Genomic DNA, 21,951 nt, shown 5'->3' with positions numbered 1-21,951 from the left:
GCTGATTTTAAGGGGCATTGAAAGTGCACTCCTCCACCCACTCCTTGGGCACCTGCCACCTCCTGTACAGGTGTATTCTTCATAGCCTTTACAACTAACGGATTTGCACTCGAGCGGCTCAGTGGCTCAGTGGCTCAGAGGGATCGAAGCAGGAGATTGCGGCCCTGAGCCCTATCTAGGTATCCACGAGTGCAGGGCCATGTGAGGCAAGGGTAGCCTAGATTTTAGCTGCTTCTGTGTAGTGTGTTTGCTGTGCTCTGCTCAACCCTGGGACGATTTAGCTTTTTCAATGGTAGTTTGGGCTACGGACACTTCAGGTACATTTCTGTGCCATAGTTGAAACCGTGGAAGTTTCACAAACCCGCAGGTTCATATCGACTTTTGTAGGCGATGTGTTCGGGGCTAATTCAGAGGTCTGCTGCTCCCCATTGGAAGTGGGCAGGAGTCCATGGCCCGGGAAGCTGGTGGAGTGGGGCGGAGGTTGACGGCGGTTTAGGGCGACCAGGGTACCCCAGGAGACCGAGGAGTAGCTAACTCATCCCGGGGAAATTCAGCACTGCGCCCACTCAACTCTTCCTTGCGACAGCGAGGACGCGGTGTGCGCGCCCGGGACCACAGTGCCCGCAGGCGGGCGCTCCCTGCCTTGACTTCCCCATCCCAGGGGGCGGGGCCGCAGTAGCGGGGAGCAGAGAAAGTGCGCGAAGGGGACGCGCTGCCAGCGCACACGTGACGGCGCGGCGCCGAACGAACGGGTCCCGGCGGCGGCGAGGACCGTAGCGGCGGTGGCGGGCGCAGCGGAGCAGCCCGGGCGGCTCGGAGCCCCGGGAGCGGCGCGCGCGGCCCCGGCCCTGGCCCCGCGCTGTCCCGGCGCGCGCTGCACATTCTCTCCTGGCGGCGGCGCCACCTGCGGGAGCGTTCGCCCGAACATGGCGACACGGAGCTGCAGGAGGGAGTCGCGACTCCCTTTCCTATTCGCCCTGGTCGCGTTGCTGACTCCCGGGGCTCTCGGCGGGGACTGGACACAGAGATTGCACGGTGGCCGGGCGCCCTTGCCCCAGGACCGGGGTTTCTTCGTGGTGCAGGGCGACCCGCGCGAGCTGGGGACGCCAGGGGATGCCCCAGGGGCGAGCCCGGCCGCTAGGAAGCCACTCAGGACGCGGCGGAGCGCTGCTCTGCAGCCCCAGCCTATCCAGGTGTATGGACAGGTGAGCACTTCTGCCAACCGCCTCCTTCTAGCCCCTTTTCTCTCCCAGCACCTCCTCAGCACCCCCGCACCCATCCTTTGCAGTCGCTTCCCAGGTGCAGGCACCGCTTGGGGACTTCCCGGCTGGCATGTTTGTTTCTTTTCTTTCTTTTTTTTTTTTTTCCTTCTCTTTTCCGTTTTACATCACATGAGTACAGCCATCAGCACTCGGCTCTCGTAGATCTTTTCCTTCTTCCTGTCGATATTTTGCAGACACATTCCAGGTAACTCGAAGGGTGCAGCGCCTCTCTTTCCCAGCCTGTGTGCAGACAGACTAGTGTAGTTTCCGGCAGGGGTACGCATCATTTTTACATCTGGATAAAAAAACGGGCATTCCCCCTTTCCGCACCCCCTACCCCTCCCTCCATCCTTTGGCAGCCGGGGGCGAGAAGCCTGCAGTTGTAAAGCATTTAAACGCAATTGCAGAGGAGGGCTTTCCATGTTTATCCTCTTGAACCCCAATGAAGGTGGGCAACTCTCAAAGATCCACAATTGTACCTTGTGTACCTACGAGATGTGTGCGTGAGAGCTTGTACGTGTGCGTGGTTGGATTTTTATTTTTCGTGGGAGTGTGGCATAGCATCCCACCCTCTTTTCTTCCCACCCCTTCAAGGTGATGGCTTTATTTTGGATAGAAACTATCTCTTATGACGCTCGGGGATTTGAGAGGACTGCAAGAAATTTGGTGGGCTTGTTATCCTTTAAAGGATTTATTTCTATCCAGGCAATGGGTTTATTAGGTTATAAGTAACACAAGTTTCGCTCGCTCATGGCCCCCACTGACTGCTAGGGATGGCAAGCCGAGATGGTCCCTCGGCATCAGCATTGGCGGAATTAATTTGCCAGTGTTATTGTCTCCTCAGAAATTCCAGTCCTTCCCTTAAGATTGACATCAGCAAAACTGGAAAGTCAGTGGGAGGGGAAAGGTGGGCCCAGTGGAGCCCAGAGCGGTGTTCCTTTCTCAAGTACACATTAAATGGTTAGCCTGGGTTCTGCCTTTCCTCACTGATTTTAGCCATGGCAGAGTCTTCCTTCGGACCATAGAGTTAAATGATCAACTCCTGGAGCCAGGAAGCGTCTCGTAAAACAAGCCACCCTGTGTGTCATATGCTGGGTAAAGAAATCCAAGAGGTGTTGTGACTAGCCCAAGGTCACACCGGGAAAGGCTGCAGGTGCTTTAGTTCTCCCCCGCATGGTCTTCCTGACCTTTGGGTGCCAGGAGCCACCTCGTCTCTACGCGGCGCTGCCTCTTTCCAAAATGCAACCTATGTGGCTATGAAGGTTGAGGGGAGGCAGCGTGTGGGTGGGAGCGGCAAACATTATCCACCGACAGCCCCTGGGCAGGAATGTATACCAGATGACCTGTAACTGCTGTGTGTGTGTGTGTGCAAGGCTCAGACTGCTCAAGCCCACCTGCCGTGGTCCTCTTGGGCCCAGATCCTTGTTTCCCGTCTTAACCCCCATCTGAAACTTCTTTTTTGTACTCTGGAAGTCAGCTAGATTGCTCTTGGCAGGCATGCCAGCTTGGAACTGATGATGATGGGTCTCCCCCCAGCCTGCTGTGCAGGGGGTGTGAGGAGTGAGGGGACAATCCTTCCGGGAGCGCAGGTCCCCTGCAGCCTAATTTTGGTTGAAGGAGGCCCTTTCTGTCGCCACAGTATTCACTCAGGTGCCGCTCACTTCCTCCTTCGTTTGGGTCTGGTGTGTGAAAATCTCCCAGGGATTTGGAGCAAGCTGGAGATGAACTCTGTTCTTGTTGGGAGCAACTCCAAAACCCTCCCTTCGCTTTCATGTCTCCAGGCCAGCCAGACTGGTTCCATTGAAGGATGCAGATCTAGCCAGCAGCTGAACTCAGAATGAGGAATTCCCACACAGCAGTGAGGATCCCTAGCTGTGCTCTTCCTCGCTGTGTGCTACCGTCCTATGCCCTGCTTCCCTGTTGCCCCTTGTTATTGAAAAATAGCCTTAAGCTTAATTGTTGAGCAGTGAAGTCAGACAGAAGGAAGAACTTCATGGTATGGGGCTGCTACTGTAAAGTTCTAACCTGTGCAGGCCCTTCGGAATGCAAGCTCAGTAAGCAGTGGATGAGTGGCTCGGGGCTCTTCTCTGGGTGTCTGGAGTAACACGTCTGTGTAGATTCATCTTTGTAGTAAAGGGCTATGTGCCCCTGTTTTTCCTGGGACAGACCCAGATATCAATAGTGCTTCTCCTCCAAGTGCATCGCAAATGCAACCGTGTTATTTACCTATATGCTCATTTTAACTCTTGCCCTGCACCAGGTTAAATAAATTCCCTTCAATCTTTAAACCCAGACAGTTAGACCGAACAGTTGTCTGAAGGGGGTGTTTTTCAAAAGAGAGACGGGAGAGATCATTGTAAATGAACAAGTGGGAATCGGTACACCTGTGCCCACCCGGCCAGCCCTGAGCCTAAAGTGGCGTGCTGCCTTGGCTGTGTGAGGCTTTAGACATGGAGTGATAGCTGAGGGCAGGGTACTTCGGTGCTCTGCAGCTTCCTGTCCTTGGGCCTTGCTGAGGGTAAGGAGGTATGGGGGAATGCTTGTCAGGGCTGGAAGCAGAAGCCAGGGAGGAGGTGAGGAGACCACTAGTTTCAGGAAGGAGAGAAGGAAGGCTTTGCCAGGGGAAATTTGGCTGAAAAGAGTGCCCATGTCACATTGGAGCATCTTTTCTTTTACCCTTCTAACTTTTCTGAATAAAGATTTTCTTATTTGGACTGTATTCCTTCTTAGGATTTTTTTCTTAGGAAGATTTTCTAATATGGGGAGACTGGTTCTGACATTATTATCCAGAAACACATTTCTAAGAGTGGAGACCAACAGAATAGATATTAGGGCTTTTCTACACAAGTTCAAATTTTACAAGGAAAGCCTATTCTTAAAAAGGTTAAATTAAAAAAGGAGGAAGCTATAGCTTTTAGTATATACATATATATGATTTAATAATACATGCAAATATATATTTAATTAATTTATATGGTAAAAACAGATTTTTTTTGTGTGTGTTTGTTTGTTTGTTTGAGAGAGTCTGGCCATTTAGCCCAAGCTGGCCTGAAACTTACCATGAAGCTCAAGCTGGCCTCCAATTGGTAATCTTAGGGCCTCTGCCTCCACAGTGCTGGGATTAAAGGGGTATGTTGCCAAGTCCAGTTTAGTCCATAGTTCATGCACACCCACTTCTGGCCTGCTCTTTGCCATCATTCTTGCTTTGCCCTCTTCCCCAAAGGTCTTCCTCAACTCTTCTTTTAAGAGAACCCTTGTTCTGTTCTTCAATCCTCCAGGGCCCCTCGTATTCGCCTAGCCCTGTTGGAACAGTTCTAAGTCTGGTTCCAGCCTTCACTGCCTTGGGTTATAATTAATGCCTTATATCCCTGTGTGCTCCTTGAGGGCCAGGATCATGTCCTTCCTTCTCAGTGTTTCCCTGGATGGGAGACCCTTAGAACTATCTGTGGACCAGTTTTCTACCTGGAAGAAGAGGCATAGAGGGTTGGGAGCATATTAAGTTATATAAAACTATTTATAAGCAGGACCATGGGGAGCCCACAAATCGACAAAATACTTTGGCTCACTCCATGGTGCTGAAGCAAATGGGATGGACCTCGGGAGGATAGCCCTGGTTTTCCTGTGCTATCTGGAAGCTAATTTGAATAAAGACCTACGAATCTATTTTTAACAGTGTCTTTTCCCTTTCAGGATTTTCATATTGCTTTTTCTTGCTAATGGTATTTTTTATTTTTTTTTTTTGGGGGGGGTTTGGTGTAGGGATCCTTCGGAACGAACACAAAGCCTAGCAGGATTTACAGGTTTGTTGTGCTTGCAGCAAGCTCTCTGTCCATAATTCTTGCAGTTTAGAGAACAGAGAGGATACAGTGTCCTGATTTGAGACTAAAAACAAAGTGTCCATTACAACACAAGGGCCTAGGACAAAGGCCTCCTTTGGGGAAAGAATACTGTTTGGCTTTTGATCACTGGTGTTGATTCTTACTCGATATACTTGCTTGGGAAAGAATTGGCTGGTTGATTCTGAGGTTAGGATGTTTGACCTGTGTGCTTCCAGATGAAGAAGGCAGCAGGTTGGCTGGTCCAGGCAGAGAAGGTCTGCGTAGGTTGGCCTTTTGGGTTGCTGAGGGATGTGACCTTGAATAAAAACCTCTCCTGGTTGTCCCTCTGCCCCTTCTATTGAGTTCTGGGCTGTGTCTGGCACTGTTTGTTTCACTGGTAGCTTGGATCCTGGAACAGCAGAGCCTTTGAGGTGGAAGGAATGGAGAAAAGGAGCCCAGGAGGAGAGGCACTGAGAATTAAAGGGATGGGATGAGAACTGGTCCACTGTGTTTCCTTAGCCTTCAGCAGATCATGAGGGCTAGCAAAGCCATTCATATGAAGTGACACATGTGGTGACAGGTGAATCTTTTCCAGTTCTCAAGTGACAGGAGCCCCTTCTCAGTTGTTAACTTTTGTTGCCAGGTTTTTGTTACTGTTTCCTTATAGAAATAGTCCATGTCTGTATAACATGAATGCACAGGAAATCAAGTTATCAGCAGCCTTTTGTTACTTGCAGCCCTTGGTGTCATGAATGAGAAATTGAGATTAATTTAAACTCTAAATATGTTTTTGGGGTGGTGACCATGGGTAGTCAGGATGTCCCCTGAAGTGTCACATACAAAATAGATGATTACTCCTTTTCCAGGCCAGGTGTAAGGCTGCTCTCACCCTCCCTCCAATGGGCCAGGAGGGCAGACCTGCAGAGCCGCCTCAGAGGCTTCAGCAGCCCCTAGAGAAGTGGAACCTCACTTTATGAGGCCATCAGAACACAGGGACCCCATGACAGATCTTAGCTTTGTGTTCCTTTTGACAGTCTTTCCATATTCTGTATTTTGTAAGATGATGACGTTAGTGGTACACTTAATAAATTGCTTTGAGACCCGGCTCCATGAGGCAGATCCTGCCTATTCCTAAGCAAAGTGCTGATGTTGTGGGACCATTGCATTGCCACCTGGCATGTCTTCTTCTTTAGAGATCGCTGGCATGTTTGTGGCCTCGTTGTTTAATCCCAGGGCAGCCATAGTTCAAGCAAGCCCAGTCCAGTCCATTGTAGACAGACACAGGGGCAGTCTAATATTCTGCAAAGCATGAAGTATTTGAACTAATTTGCTTTTGTATATATTTATTTAGTCTCTCATTTAAAGCATTAGTTTACCTTCTTAATTAAATTTTGCTCAGGTGAATATTAAATGAGTTTGCATTCTTTGAGTTGCTGATAGGGGAAATGTAAATCAAAAGCCAGTGTGGAGTTTAGAATATTTGACAATTATGGGTAATTGATGGTTGACTACACAGAACTGTCTTAAGTAAATCTGGGGTGTTGCATGAGCCTTTCTTTTTTTTTTTTTTTCAGATTTAAATTAATGCGATAGGAAGGAGAGTTCACTCTCTTTTGTTTTGAACATTTGGGGATTGTATTTCTCTGGAAATTGTCTGGGGTTCCAGGGAGGAGGTGTTTTCTTTGTTAATGAGAACACAGCCTTTCTGTACATTCTCCAGGTAGGCCAGGATCTGCTGGCAGATGGCATATTCAGTCCAGCCACGTACATGCAAAAATCAATTTCCCCCAGTTTAAAATGAGTCACAGTTAATTTCGACCTAATTTATTGGTTTATCGACTTGCAAACCTTAGGCCTTCGAAGAAGTGGCCTGGGTGGCCTTTTAGACTCAAAGCAGCTGATGATGCCAAAAAGCAGGAGAAGCAGGGTGGGCTACTGGTCAGGGTCAAGGTGAGGGGTGTATCCTGAGTTGCTGTGAGATGCTTGGAGTTGAAGTTGGAAGGCAGCAATGCTCTGTGTATAGTGGAGCGGGCTCTGTGAGAGTTGGACTTAGTAATGGTCATTACCACAATTGTGAATTAAAGAGTAATTAAAAAATTCAGGTATTTGGGTAATTGTGTGTGGGAGGGTGGAGGAGTGGTTCTGAGGATTGAACCCAGTTCCTTATACATGCTTCACACAAGCTTCTCTCTGAGATACACCCACAGCCCCAAGGACTGTTAAACATAGTGGTGACTCCAAGCCCTGTCACTGCTGTCAACAGACAGCTATCTGATCCAGTGTTCTGGCCTTGTAACCAACCTTCCAATGGAATATTACTGGATAGGCGATTCTGCAGTGCTGATCCGCAGCTGTCTGCTAGGCATCTGTGGCCCCTGAACACTTGACCTGTGGCTGGTGTGACTGAAGAGATGAATTTCTTTTCTCGTAGTTTTAATGAATTGAAGGCTTAATAGGCACCTGGAGGCCCTGGCTCTTGCTGTCCTGCCTGCAAGTACAGCTGGAAGGAGGCCTAGGCACCCCAGCTGTAGGCATCTTCTGCTTCATCCAAGAGAGAAGTGAAAACAAGAGTTGAGGGCTTCAACCAAAGCCTAGGTCTTGGAGGCTGCTGACTGCCAAGTTCCAGTGGCTAGGAATTGCTGCATGGGCCACTGTGGAGGACAGTGGGCTGCTGGGTTTGTTTTGGGGGTTTGCCTCTGCACAGTTGCCTCCTTCCATCAAGCCCTTGGAAGGCTGACCCTTCAGACTCATCAGACCCTGTGCCTCCTCTTGTATGGTGCCCATGCAAACAGCTCAAGGCTACTGGGCTGTGCTGAGGGGTGCACATAGGGTGAGTCCTGTGTAGCAGTGAGATGTAAACAGTGCCTTAACAGCGAGGCTGCCTCTTTGCCCCTGTCCTCTGCTTCCTGTACTTTGATTGACTTACCTCAACGGAGCTGGCTCTGTCTTTCATCCCTTCGGCCCTTCAGGCTGGCACAAAGACAAACAATAGAGGCGTGTGGTCTTCATCACTGCATCTAAAGCTCCCCCTCCTTCCTTGCTGGCCCTTTAACTTAGCATGCCATTGCTGTTGCTGCTGCTGCAGCAGGCTCTTGGCTTGGAAAATCGGGACCCTTCAGGATGATTTATCTCCAGGCCCCTGAATTAGATTAAAAACACAGCTACGAATTCTCAGAAAGGCAGGCTGATGTGATTATATCCCAAATCTGAGTGGCAGACAAGGGCAATAAAAAGATGTGGGCTATCAAATGCGTTTTGTGCCGCGTAGAGACCAATGTACTGTTACGCCTCCCTTAAAAAAAAGAGGGGGAAAAAAACCATAACAAAACAAAATACTTCAAAATGATGACTAGGGCTTTATTTATTTTGAAAGAAGACTTACCTGTCGTGTCGAGAGCTTCCCCCTCAAACTGCTGACTGAAGGCAGGCCCAGAGAAGGTGGATAGAGTAATTTTTTTGTGGAGTAAGTGGGCCAATGAGGGTTGTAGGATTCTAAGGCTACTCCATTGTAAGCTGAGGGATAGTGTCCTGTAAACACACACATACACACACACACACACATGCACGCACTATCAGGAGTCACTTGGGAAAGAAATTGTCTCAAGAGTCTGTCCCCCTGGATGCTGCTTGGGCCTGGACCCCATAGAACCTTGTTTGTCTGTTAACTGAGATGTTCGTGGCTTGACTCAAGCTTGACAAGTCCTGACGCCCTGGAAGGTCAAAGCTGCAGGGTCCAGGCCCAAGGATCCCAGAAGAAAGGAACTTTGATTCTAGGCGGTAGGGACAGAGCTGAGCTGGGTAAAAGCTATCGGGAGACTGAGGCTGTTTGAAGGAATTTGAATATTTGAGACCTGCGCCCAATTAATTGAGTAACATGACACCATGCCTAAAATTTACCTCATCTGTGTGTATTTAGTTCCCTGGAAGTCTCTCACTGTGTAGTTATAAAATATATATCTTGCAGTTAACTGTGCATGCAGTTTGCTGAAGTTGGCGAGGTGTGCCATTCGGGGGAGGAGGGGAACCGACAAGGTTTCTACGGAGACCAAGTTGGAGGAGAAGCAGTAGGTGTGGCTGGGCTAAGTTGGGGAGAGGTGAGCAGGTTGTTAAAACAGAGAGTTAGGTGAGCAGAGGAGAGGTATGGCCAGCTCCTGTCGCCAGGCTGAGCCCAGGCCACCTCCTGTTACTGAGAGGATAACAGTTGTTCTTCCTTGGCTTTTGGGGGCTAGGATGTGTGCACCTTCTGGATTAGTCATTGTGTGTGTCTGTGTGTGTGTGTGTGTGTGTGTGTGTGTGTGTCTGTGTGTGTTTCCTAGTATGGAAAAGCAGCTGCCAGTGAGGTCTCAGGGTCGTCTGCTCTGGGATGTTGTGCCTTTGGGGTGAGGACTGTGTTTCAGAGTAGTGTTACCTCAGTGGTGGTATCTCTGGACCTGGACGTTGGGCTTTCCCAGCTTCCTGAGCCCTGGGGTATGGGGCAAGGCTTCTTGAAAGTGTCATGAGCCACTCGTTCCAGAGTCAGTGAACTATGTGGTGTTTTACTATTTGACTCGGAGCATGTCTTGCTCTTAGCTCTCTGTTCCAGCCCTGGTGATGCCATTGTTAAGTTTCTATGTGGAAACATGCTGATTTGGCTGATTTAGGCAGAAAGTTATTTGGACCTGAAAATAAATGATGTTTATGGATGTTGAGTTTTATGAAACACAGTCAAGGTTTATATCTTGTTTGTTTCTTGCAACAGTCCTGTGAACTTGAGAGGAGTTACTATTTCTCTTTATTCCCAGATGAATAAATACCCTGTAGTTCAGAAAGAGAAACAACTTTCCCCATGTTAGACAGCTAGTGAATTGTGGAGATGAAAACCTAAACCAACTCTCTGATTTGTTTCAAATTTATGTGACACCATTTATTGCCTCTCATACATAGGGATCCTGTTGGGTAGGGATCCACAGCTTTCTTCCTCCTTTTTTCTCCCTTCCTCCCTCCCTCTCTCCCTCTGTCTTTCTCTCCCTCCCTTCCTCTTTCTTTTACTCCCTTCCACCTTCTCTCCCTCCCTCCCCTCCTTTCTCTCTCTCTCATTCTTTTTTCCTTGAATCCTTCAGTCTCCTTTCCTTAAAACCCATAGTTCTCATATAATTGCTCCTTATCATAGGCTATTTTGGCTACACTGCTGTTTTAACTTTTTCAAATATGGTAGATTTTAGGGCTCTTCCAGTCCCTGGCACTTGTTTTTCTCTAGATCTGTGTGTCTGTCTTCTGACCCAGTCTTCCACCCCTAACTGCCCTCCCTCTATCTTTGTTTTTATTAGCTCTTAGAGGAAGTGTCATTCTCCTCTCCACTGAAGTCAGGGCCTCTGTTTGACAACTGGAGTTTAAGCACTCATTAAATTTGTTACTTGGTGCTTTTTTTCCTCTACTAATTTAAGAGAATCGGGGCAAGACGGAGAAGCCTGGTGCTTTCCCAACACTTAGCATAGCATCTGGATTACAGTAAATGCTCAATAAACATTTATTGAATGAACAAAGTAAGAAGCTATTTATAACAAAGCTGCGGAGCCAAACGCGAGAGTTGAGGGAAAGTGGGTGGTCTGGACTCCTCCCTCCCACCCCCCCAACAGTAGAAGTGCCTTTGGAAGAAGTGAAAGCAGGAGGACTAAGAGTTCAAGGTCAGCCTGAACTTCATGGTAAGTTCCAGGGCAGCCTGAGTTACACAGCTAGACTCTTGGCTCTAAAGGAGTGACTTTTAGAGGGAAATACTCATAGAGGGCAGGTGAGTGGGGGCTTATGGTGTGTACTTTTTTCACCGTGTTTGTATACGCTGGAGATTTTGTGTCTTGTCTAAAGGCAGTATGGACTGTTCCCTGTGAATCTCTCAGAGCAGAGCCTCTTCAGTCAGTAGCTGTTAGATGTTCTCTGAGCTTCCCTCTTGCTCTGCTATTATTATTATTATTATTATTTTCTTCTTCTTCCCCACCAGTAAAGGGACAGATTTTCCCCCCACTCCTTTTTCTCTGGAGCCCCCTTGGAACAAGACATGACAATGTTTGCCTGGAGAGTGTGGCATGTGGCAGTGAATGACAGGTATGGCTGATACTACAAGCCAGTGAGAATGTGGTTATTGTCCTTCTGTGTAGTAGGAAAAAAAGCCATTTTTTCCTCACTCCACCTTCTCTTCCTCCTTCCATGAATCCCTCTGTCCCATCCATCTCTGGCATCCTCATAGCTCTAGGGAAGATGGTAGTGAAGTGTCAGATTTTAGTTCAAGGTCATTCTTTTGTTTCCTCATCTATAGAATGGGATGATAGCATGATTTTGTCAGCGAAGTGGTTACCGACTTCTGTGAGTCAACTCCAAGGTCAAGTGAATGTGCTGAACTTATGGACAGGGCTATCTTCAGGGAACACTGAGAAACTGGATTTCAGTTCTCCTGAGGTAGGGAGTCCAGGGAGGGTAATGAGCTTTCTAAATATAGTGGAAACTTGGTCTGGAAAGGGGACACTGGGAGCCAATTTGGATGCCTCACATTTAGGTTGCCTGGTTGGAAAAAACCTTGATGGACATGGGCAGTCCATCTTTGGTTTTCCAGGGCCCCTTGGTGTCAGGTATTTTTGGGGGGGATTTACAGCTGCTGATTCTTTTCTCAAAGTTGAAGGATAAGGGTGTTGTTTTATATATCACTGTAGAATTAAAAAAAAAAATGTTTCTTTGTATTTCACGACGGAGAACCAAACCAGGCTGCCTTGTTTATAATACCTCTCAGTGTGTTCTAGAAAGAAGCATGTAGGAGACATGATGCTATTGTCAAGCTGGGGGTATATAGGACATCTTGAGCCGTGTGTTTGGCTAGTGTGAAGGAGGTAATGGCAGAAGAAATGAATGGAGAGGGGTATGGCCCCATCTTCCCGAGTAAGCATTAAAGACTGTACAGAGTGTGGTGGCTTTCTTGGGAACTCCTTATCCTCTCTTCAGCCCTGCTACCTTAATTTCTCCCAGAAACCCTTGCTGTGCTCTCAGAGGTAAGACATGATTAAAGAGTCTACAGGGTGGGTGCCTGGCATCTGGCAGACCTCAGGGCAGCACACTCCATGGGGATGTGAACCACTTCCTTCGTGCAACTAGCATTTTATTTCCTCCCTTCTGTTTATCTCTCTGCCTGAGGAATGGATAGTGCAGCATGACCCCCCCCACACACTTATTATTATTATTCACCACTCTGAATAATAAGAAGCAAATCTTTGTACCTCTGTGTATCCTTAGGGCATGCTGGGGAACCGAGAGAAGGCCAGAGTGGGTGGTGATGCTTGGTAAAGACTTTGAGCTATGTCAAGGTGTGGGTGGTGATGATTGCTGGGAGCCCGCGGTAGCTAATAGTCCCCACTGGAGCCTGTGACCTAGAGTCGCTCCGGCTGGGGACAGCGAGGTTTATGTGGTGCTGTGGCTCTGCAGATGCTGCTCACAGTGCTTTGAAGTATCGCTTTGGCCAGAGACCCAATCCCCAGCCTGCCTGCTTTATGACTCATTCTAGCTACATATTTTGGTAGCGGGAAGGCTCACAGCGAGCTGAAAGGAAATAAGTACTTCTTACAAGTAGGAGCGCCTAGGTATTGGATCTGCACTTGAGAAGTCTAGTGTTCTACATGGGGTTATAGAAATGCTTTAAAAAAAATGAAGTGAAATTTACATAGCAGCCCTTGAAAACGCAGTGGCATTTGGTACATCCATGCACTGTGTATCCACTATCTCTGTCCAGGTGCATAACAGTCTCATTAGTATCAAAGAAAAATCACAGGTACTCCCTCCTCTCCTCTTCCTCAGCCTACTGGCAGCCACCCGTCTGCTTTCTGTCCCTGTGGATTTACCTGCTCAGGATATTTTATATAAATTGAGTCAAGCGGTATGTGACCTTTTGTGTCTGGCACCTTGTTTTTGAGGTTTATCTGTATTAAAGCAACGAGTTAGCATGACATAAAATCTTCATTAACAACCACGACAAATCCCCGAAAGACAGCTGTCTCCCCAACTCCCCCTCAAAGACTGTTGATTTCTCTTCAACCCACTAAAATAGTGTTTTCTTGGCCTCTCACTAACTGAAAGCAACAGAATGGACCAGAGTCATCATCTCCCAAATGTGCTATAGACTTTTATGGGGTTTTTCAGATGCTCGTTCATTGGTCACCGTCCAAGGGCTTCTGAATAAGTATCTATAGGATATGACCTTACAGGTCTTCTGATTTGGGGGAGTGGACCTCTGGGTGTCTATTTTTCAGCCAGGTGAGCTCTGGGGTACTGATCCTGGGCTAGGTGGCCTCTGAAGGTTCTCTTAACCCTTTGCCTGTGAGCCTGGCAGAGGTCTGACAGTCTACTGGATTTAGTTTGTCATAGATGCAGTTTTACTCAGAGATCCCTGTGGCAGGCAATCATATCCCTCCCCCTCCCCCAGTCCCTTTTGGAGCAGAGGTACTCCACCCCTCCCTGCCACCTTCATGGCCCCAATTAATTGTGTCTCATTTATCAGGCTCCAGCTATGCCCTGTGAGCCAGAGAAAAAGAGAAAGAAGGTTGTTTATACCCGGGGGTTATGGTTATGACTGACTACTCGTCAAGGTTATGTTCCTGGAAAAGTCACACTCTCACCTTCTCCCACACCCTGGCAGGCCTAGATCAGTGTGTGGAACTGGGAGAGGCTGGTGGAACCAATCTGCAAGCAGCCTGCAGCTGCTATACAGAGGCCTTCGGTGATAGGGAGAGCTAGCTGTGGAGGATGAAACAAACTAGACACCACCACTAAGGGGATCCGGTCACTGGAATCTGTCGGCTCTTGATGTTGGGGGCTGTCCTGAAGGTTGTTGGCTTCCTGGTCACAGTCCATGAAGGATGGCACACCAGTCCTTTGGAGACTGCTTCCTGCCTTTTCCTGTAGTTTGGCTGCGGGGAAGAGAAATATAGGCTGCGTGTCTTGACCTTAATAAAATTTATGGCTTGCTGACCTGCCTCTCCTGGCTTCCTTGTCTGTCCTTGGGGTGCATTGATTCCTGCTACTGATTTGGGCCTTGTGCTTTTGGGGGATGGGCACCTGGGCTGCCTTGAAGATTAGTGGTGACTCATGAGGGAGTTATTCTCATGACTGGATAGGCTTGACGTTTCTGCCAAGGCAAGGAGCGGAACTGTTTGTGTGAGTGCCTGGTGACCCTTGGATAAGCCATTGCTTGCCAGGAGCTTTCTCTTTCCCTCTGCTGGGCTGCCCTTTTCCACTCTGCTCTTAGGAATAAAGGGGGCATCAGTAGGACAGGCTTAAGAAAAAAAGAAAGAAAGAAAGGTGTTCCACCAAGCTTGCCTCCCAGAGACTTTCTTTATAAGAGCACCCTGGAATATTTTGATGCCTCTCTTTTGTGCCCATTTCATCCCTCATCCCTTAGGATCAGTTAACAAAACGTACGTCCTCTGCTACAAAGACCTCAGCAAGTGTTGTCAGACCTCTTCTCCACTCTGATCTCTAACACTTTGTAGCCTGTTCAAAGTGTTCTCTGATTGTTAACCTGCTGGAGGGAGGGCTCGCCCGGGTCTTTCAGGATGGCCAGGTTGAATGTGGGAGGGTCTTTTCATCTTAGACCCCATGTGAACCGAGGTGATTCTCCTAGGTGCTAACCCTTTCTCTGAGTTCCATTTACATAGTTGTCTGTTTGCTCCCCTCTTGCTCCTAGGATGCACATGGCTTTGTAGGGGAGAGAATTTTAGCCTGAGTACCAGAGGTGTCTGTGATGGAGGGCTTCTGATCTATTACTATGTTCAGTTTCTTGGAAGAGAGGCGAAAGGAAGAGGACTTTACAGAAGAGTTTGAGCTGCTATGGTGGTGGTGGGGAATCCCTTAGCTGCTTCTTGTGTTAAATAATTTATTTCTAGTTTTTGATTTGCACGTTTCTGTTGATGCTTGCCTGGACTTATCTTCTGGGAGTGAGAAGTGGAGTTTTGGAATAACAGAGTTTTCTACAAAATATCAAGGGTCTTTTTATTTGAAGCGATCTCACTCCAGATAGGGTTTTTTTTTTTTAATTTTTTTTTTTTTTTTAACGTTTGGCTCTTGGATCAAATTAGATGCAGGTGTTCAAAACCCAAAGCCGGGCCGTTACAAATTAGCTCCTTGGTGGAGCTGGCTGCCAAGTCTGTGGCCCAGGTGTTTTTTTCTTCTCCCCTGTGGCATCTGAGAGCACCCCCAAGGACTGGGTGGGGAACATTCGGGTGGAGCAGGAAGGGCAAGAAAGAGGGAGGAGCTGTGGAGGGGGAGGGCTTCCTGCTGGAGCTGCACAGTGAGAAATGTAGCCTTCGCTCATCTTGAACTTTTCATTAGTGTAAGAGTTAGTGTTGGGGCAGGTCCGGTGAGCTCACCAGGCAGGTGCTTGGTCCCTTAAACTTGACCTCCTAGCCTGTGAGTTTGAGGTGACTCAGGAAGCTGGCAGAGTAGGCTTGTTTCAGACACTACTCAGCAGGAACCGTGGGGCTAGCGCTGGGTTTGGGGAGGCTTTGTCCTGCTTCTCAGTGATGCTCGTGGGGTCCGCACAGGCTGAGTTATCACGTCTTGGAACTGCTGTCTGTCACCACACGGTGAACTAGGATTCGAGGACACATGCATTCACGGCAGTGCGGCCATAGGCAGAAAAGCGAACAGAGAAAAACAAAGCCACACAGCCAGCTCTCCACGAGGCAAAAGTGACCTACGAGAATGGCTCTTTACTCCGAGTTTATATCCTTCTCCAGTTTTAACAAACAAACCCTGAAAGCTTAGTCGTGTCAGTAGACATCTCAATTCTGATGAGTTCAACGTGAGTGCTCCTGATCAGTGGCAGGCCTACCCTTCAAGAACCGAGGCTATTTCTCTCCTGTTACCCTGGGATCCTGAGTTGCCACCTGTGGATGGGGAAGGGAAGCGAGACTGTGTGTGGTCCAGGATACAGTGTCTTAAGGATCATCTTCCAGAGCCTTATAAGGGACTCTGTCTCAGGGAGACACCGTGTTTCTTAGTCTGGGCAAGCCTGTGCAGTCTTGAGGAAGTACACTGAGAGAGAAGCTAGTCAAGCTGGGACATGGTGAGTTAGCTATATCCTCACCAGGCAAAATAGAAATGGCTTACCCAGTCGTTGGTTGGCTTATTTATTCCGTTTTTATTTTGATGCTTTACAAAGCTGAACGTCTGGGGACTTCTGTGAGTAGTAATCTAAAGGCTCCTTCTGTTGAGACCTGAGGAATGTTTCCTTAGTTGAGATCCTCAAAAAATAAAAGTTCAGGTGACATATTTCAGCACTGAGGCTGAGGCAGGAGGATCATGATCCTTAAGGTTACTAATGAGACCCTGTCTCAAAACAACAACAACAACAACAAAAACAAACCCCCAACAACAGCAATAAAAGGTAGAAACTGCATAAGGAAACTTTTCTTTCGTCTCTCATTCTTAGCTTGACTTGAGTAATGATGTCCTCCTCCCAAAACACTGGTTCAGAATGAAGTTCAAAATGCTTGCCGCCGTTTGGCTTATGGATTAAAAAACAACAACAACAACAACAAAAAAAAAAAAAACAACAACTTTTTTTCTCCTCCTCCTCCTCCTCCTCCTCCTCCTCCTCCTTCTTGGGGAGAGGGGCTCAGGGTTTCTCTGTGTTGCCCTGGCTGTTCTTGCCTTGTTTTGTAGACCATGTTAGCCTTGAACTCACAGAGATTCGCCTGCCTCTGCCTCCCCAAGTTCTGGGGATAAAGGCATGTGCCACTATGCCAGAACTAAAACATACTTTAAAATTATTTTTAATTGGCACACACTGGTCTATGTTCCTGGGATACAGTGTGGTGATGTTTCAATGTGTGTGTGATGGTCAGATATTGGCATATCCAGATTCCAGAAAGTCCTTTCTTTGTGTTGAGAATAGTTAAAATCATCTCCATTTTGAACACAAATAACAGTTGTGGTCAATCATAATTATCCTACTGTGCTACAGGACACTGGTTATTCCTTCTGATGGGTAAGATGGCTCAATGGGTAAAGGTGCTTGTGGCCAAGAGAGATTTCCTGGAACCTGCATGGTGAAGGAAGAGGCATGACTCCAGAAAGCTGACCTGTTTTCTGACCTCCGTATATGCTCTGTGTCACACACTGGAGAGCACACACGCGCATGCACACACACTAAATAGAAATGTAAAAACCGGTTATTCCTTCCATCCATTGCCCATCCCCAATTAGCTAGACCCCCTCCATCTCACTCTTCACAGCCAATGGTAAATTTGTTTTTTGACTGAATAGGAAGTTTCAGTGTTTGGTTTACAGTTTTACAAGTGCATATCACACATACGGAATAAAGATCAGAGTAGCTGGGGACTGATGTCACCAAGGATAAAATTAAGCTTATGCAGTGATATCCCAGGAAGGTTTCCTTCAGTCTGGCTACATCTACAGTGTCACTGGCTGTAGGAGGAGTTGGAGTTTCTTCTTGGGGAAGGTGCTAATGGGAGAGTTTCCAGAGCAGTGAGAAAGGCTGCCCAGACCCCATGTTTCACATCTCCGAGTCCGAGTGGCCTGAGCAGGACCAGTAGTCTCAATTTGGAATGTGTGTGGCTGTCACTCACTGTGGGTCCTTGATCTCCTTTTGGTCTCTTTCAGGTCAGTCTGAATGACTCCCACAATCAGATGGTGGTGCACTGGGCTGGAGAGAAAAGCAACGTGATTGTGGCATTAGCCCGAGATAGCCTGGCGTTGGCGAGGCCCAAGAGCAGTGATGTAAGTATCTTTGGCTCTGGGCCTTCCTGGGTGCTGTTGACATGCCCCTTCTGTTCCTCCAGGTTGTCATGTCAGAAAAAAAGTGAGTAATTGGGGAGTAGATATCAAGTAGATGTGTGCACTGTGGCTTTTGTGAAGTCACAGGTGGTCTGCCTTTATAGCTCCACAAAGTGCTAAAGAACATTCCAGGGCATATCCAGATTCCAGAAAGTCCTTTCTTTGTGTTGAGAATAGTTAAAATAGTTAAAACCAGCTTGGAGCTGGTCCAGATTGAGTTAAACTGTTTTTTGTTTTTTTTTCTATATGCCAACAAGGCTGATGAGCTGTTGACAGATTCATTTTCTTTCTTCTTTACTTATCATATATTATCCTTTATTTGCATGTATGCTATGCTCAATATATTTCCTGTCTATCTATCTATCTATCTATCTATCTATCTATCTATCTATCTATCTATCATCTACGTATGTACCTATCAATCATCTGTCTATATATCTAATATCTCTACTGATATCTACCATCTATCTATCTATCTATCTATCTATCTATCTATCTATCTATGTATCTATCTTCTATGTATGTATCTAGGCATGTATTTATGCATGCACTTATATATCTATCAATCAAACATCTGTCTGACTATAACAATATCTCTATTGATATTGACCATCTATCATTTATCTGTTCTTGTTGTTGTTGTTGTTGTTGTTGTTACAGGGTCTCACTCTAGCATACTCCATAGCATCTATAGCTTCCTCTTGCTAGCCTTGAACTCACAGCAGTCCTGCAGCCTCTGCCTTTCCAGTGCTGGGATTATGAGCACGAGCCACCATGTCCGACAGACACAAATTCTCTTAACTCTTAGTTTGTTGATGATGTTTTGGTTAGATGCTTTGAAGAGATGAAAACAAAGGTTACAAACCTGTTACAAGCCTGTGCAAGACTCCTAGATCCAAGATTGGAGGGAAGCTGCATATATATATATATGTATATATATATATATATATATTAGATATATTATCCCTTTATTTGTATGTATACACATACATACATACAAATACATACAGGGCCTCACTATCTATCTATCTATCTATCTATCTATCTATCTATCTATCTATCTTTTTTAAAATTTATATACGGGGTCTCACTATATAGCCCAGGTTAGTCTGGAGCTTCCCATGTAGATAAGGCTGGCCTTGAACCTACAGAGACCCACCTGCCCCTGCTTTCCAGTGCTGGTGTTAAAGGCACACACCATCATGCCTGGCACTTCCAAGTTCTTCATAACCCAGAAGAGTGCCTCTTCTGTTTGTTTGTTGTTTTTTGTCTGTGGCTTTGGATAGCAGGCTATTTCTGCACATTCTAAAGAGACACAGGCTCAAGAAACATCCTTCTGTCTCTTAATTTCAGTGTGATGACTGGTGCTTGGACATGGACAGTTAGTCACTAGGAAGCAGAGCTGAGGTGAACAGGTACAGTACTACTGCAGTGAAAGGTTACTGGTCCAGTTCAGATCTCCTGACTTTTCAGCAGAAGGTTATGGGCCTTTTGTTTTACTCTGTGGTCCTAGGGGTGGAACCCAGGGCCCAGCACTTGCTTAGCAACCTCTCTACCATTGAGCTTTTACCCCCAGGCCAGTGGTCTTTTCTTGTAAAACTGCTAAGTCTTACTAGTTGGCAGCTAAAGCATAGTTCTTATAAGTACCATGTAGGCCAAGTAAAAATCTAGGGTCAGAGCCGGGCCTTGGCTCCCAAGTCTCCAGTCCAGACTTCTTACTGTGGGCAAAGCAATGGTCCCTGCCTTCAGGTGGGTGTCTACCTTCTCCACAAGGGTGAGCTCTGTGGCTAGAACATGCTGTAGACCTTTCCTTGCCCTGCACTCTGGCGAGAGGTTCCCTATCCTCTTGTTTTAAAGGTGCACTTGTGACTCGTGAATGTATACTTGGTGTCTGAGAGGCCCCTGTCTACGCACCTGCTGTCTCCATTGTTTATATTCAGAGGGGGTCCAGGGATGCTTTCTAGGGAAGCTGATTAGGGCAGCCACAGTCAGGGCGGCTTGAAGAAGGGCTGGCCATCAGCTGCAGAGCTCTGCCTAGGGAGCATTCTGAGCCATGGAGCGTGGGATAATGCAGATAATGGCTGGTCTGCGTGTTTTGATTTTGAGCAAGGCTGGACTTGTTTGGGGCAACAACTTACGCCAACTTAAATAAATATGTTCAAGGTTTGCAAGCAGTAGCTGTGGTCACACATGGTGGCTGTGTTTGAATGCCTGCTGGCCTTGGGATGCTCAGTAGCCACCTGTGTGCATATTTAGTCTAGTACTTGTTAATAGCAGTCTCTTTCGGGCACAGAAGCCAGCTCTATGCTATCCTATGTTAAGAAATCTTCAAGGTAATTATGTATGAAAAATAGTGCATTTTCCAGAAAAAATTTGTCTTTGCAAAACAGGTAAACATATTTAAACATTGTTTTATATCTTTGTTGGACACGCAAAGAGGCTTAGGGCACAAATGAATTCACAACGGGTCGCTCAACATGTCAGTGGGAGATTGGGGGGAGCATAATAAAAATGAAGGCCCAGTCATGGATTTGACTTAGAATCACCAGAAGGACCCATTTTTCTGTGCCAGTATTGAAACTTCACATGTCAGGACTTCTCAGTCTTTAATGAAGCAGGAGTGTTGACCACCCAGCTCTTACCAGCCTATCCTACTCCGCTCTCACTTTGTGGAAACGTTTATGTGTTTTGAAGAGCGTATTGGCCATTTGAAGTCTTTATTCTGGAATGGCATATGAGAGAAGATTAAATGGAAAGGAAACTTAATGTCCAGAGTTAATAAATAGAGATTGCAGTGTTTTCCCCTGTCCGTGCACAAACCACATTAAAGAATTGGCAGCCGAAACTGAGATGTTCAGATGCAAAAAGTTAGTGCAAAAATAAACTGTGACTCAGAGGCAGAGTCGGTGGTGCTGGCGAGGGAACAGTCCAAATGTTCCTTAAAGAGGACTGGAAGCATGGTTCAGAAAGGCCCTATCTGGGAAGGAGGGAAGGAGTTTGCATGCAAGTAAGGACCTGTATGACTGGCTTACGTCATGAGTATTCTGAATGTAAACAAGGGTGGGCCCGGACACTGGGATCCCAGATGGCTTGCAAAAGGCAAACCAAACCAAACCACCTGTCATCAGTGATTATCCGCTGAGCACTGTCTCCTGCAAAGGTGATCTGTTCCTGCAATGAGCTGATGAACTGTCACATAGAATGTGTTTATCTCCATTCTTCTCGGTTCCTTATTTTTGCTTTCTGATGGTAAAGCAAAAGCAAATGGTAAAGCACTTTTCAGAAAGTGCTCATGTGCTACCAGAACAGGTGGCACATGTCTGAGATACTAGGCTAGGGCAGGAGGATTGTGAGTTCAAGCTTAACCTGGGCTACAGAGTGAGCAAGCTCTTGTCTCTAAAAACAAATTACAGCCCCCCCCCCGCTCCAAAAATAAAAATAAAAACAAGAAAACCAAAACAAAACCCAAAACCAGAACACTAACCAAATAATCAACCAACTACCACCAGGCACAGGGAAGTACCAAAAATGCTACCTGGAGACAATATCTACCAGAGGATCAGATTCAACCAAAATGCCATGAATAATACAACTCATTTTTTCTTGTCCCTAGAGCAGTGTGATATTATGATTGGTATTCTCCAGGATCAACTAGGTGGCAAAACTCCCGTGCTTGGGCTAGAATCCTGGCTCTGTCCTTTGTAAATATGGCTGACTTCGAGCCAAGTAATTTACATTATCTTAGCCTTTTTTTTTTTTTAATGGTTCCTATAACAAAATGCTCGAGACAAATCTGCTTATAAGGAGGAAAGTGTGTTTTGACTTGGAGCTTGAGAGGTTCTAGTTCATGGTTGTTGACCCCGCTGTGTTCAGTTCTCTGGGTGAGCTATGTGTATAGCTCAGCAGCATAGTGCAGTGGCTAGCGAAACAATGGCCTGGTTGTGCAAGCTTCTGGGTTTGATTCTCAGACCCGCAAAACCAAACAACACCCTTGTTCCCAGACTTCGGTAGCTGTGCTGGTTGCTTTCTCTGGGAACTCGGCTCAAGCCAGAATTCTCTGA

General features: G+C 46.9%; 1 protein-coding gene across 2 annotated transcripts in view; it reads left to right on the top strand.

The window, feature by feature from the left end:
• The first annotated feature begins 741 nt into the window (after nt 1-741).
• The window catches only part of Sorl1 (sortilin related receptor 1), a 169,536-nt gene continuing 148,326 nt past the window's right edge, over nt 742-21,951 (top strand). For both annotated transcript variants that reach the window (XR_009587498.1, XM_060372084.1), the window contains exons 1-2: nt 742-1,205; nt 17,717-17,833. Coding sequence is in view for 1 of the 2 variants with exons in the window: in XM_060372084.1 (XP_060228067.1) it covers nt 927-1,205; nt 17,717-17,833 (396 nt within the window). In the remaining variant the exon portion in view is untranslated. The remainder of the gene's footprint in view (nt 1,206-17,716; nt 17,834-21,951) is intronic.

Source organism: Meriones unguiculatus, chromosome 1, assembly GCF_030254825.1.
Source record: "Meriones unguiculatus strain TT.TT164.6M chromosome 1, Bangor_MerUng_6.1, whole genome shotgun sequence".
Taxonomy (NCBI): domain Eukaryota; kingdom Metazoa; phylum Chordata; class Mammalia; order Rodentia; family Muridae; genus Meriones; species Meriones unguiculatus.
Note: the sequence above shows the minus strand (reverse complement) of the source record. Positions and strands in the feature narration are given on the sequence as shown.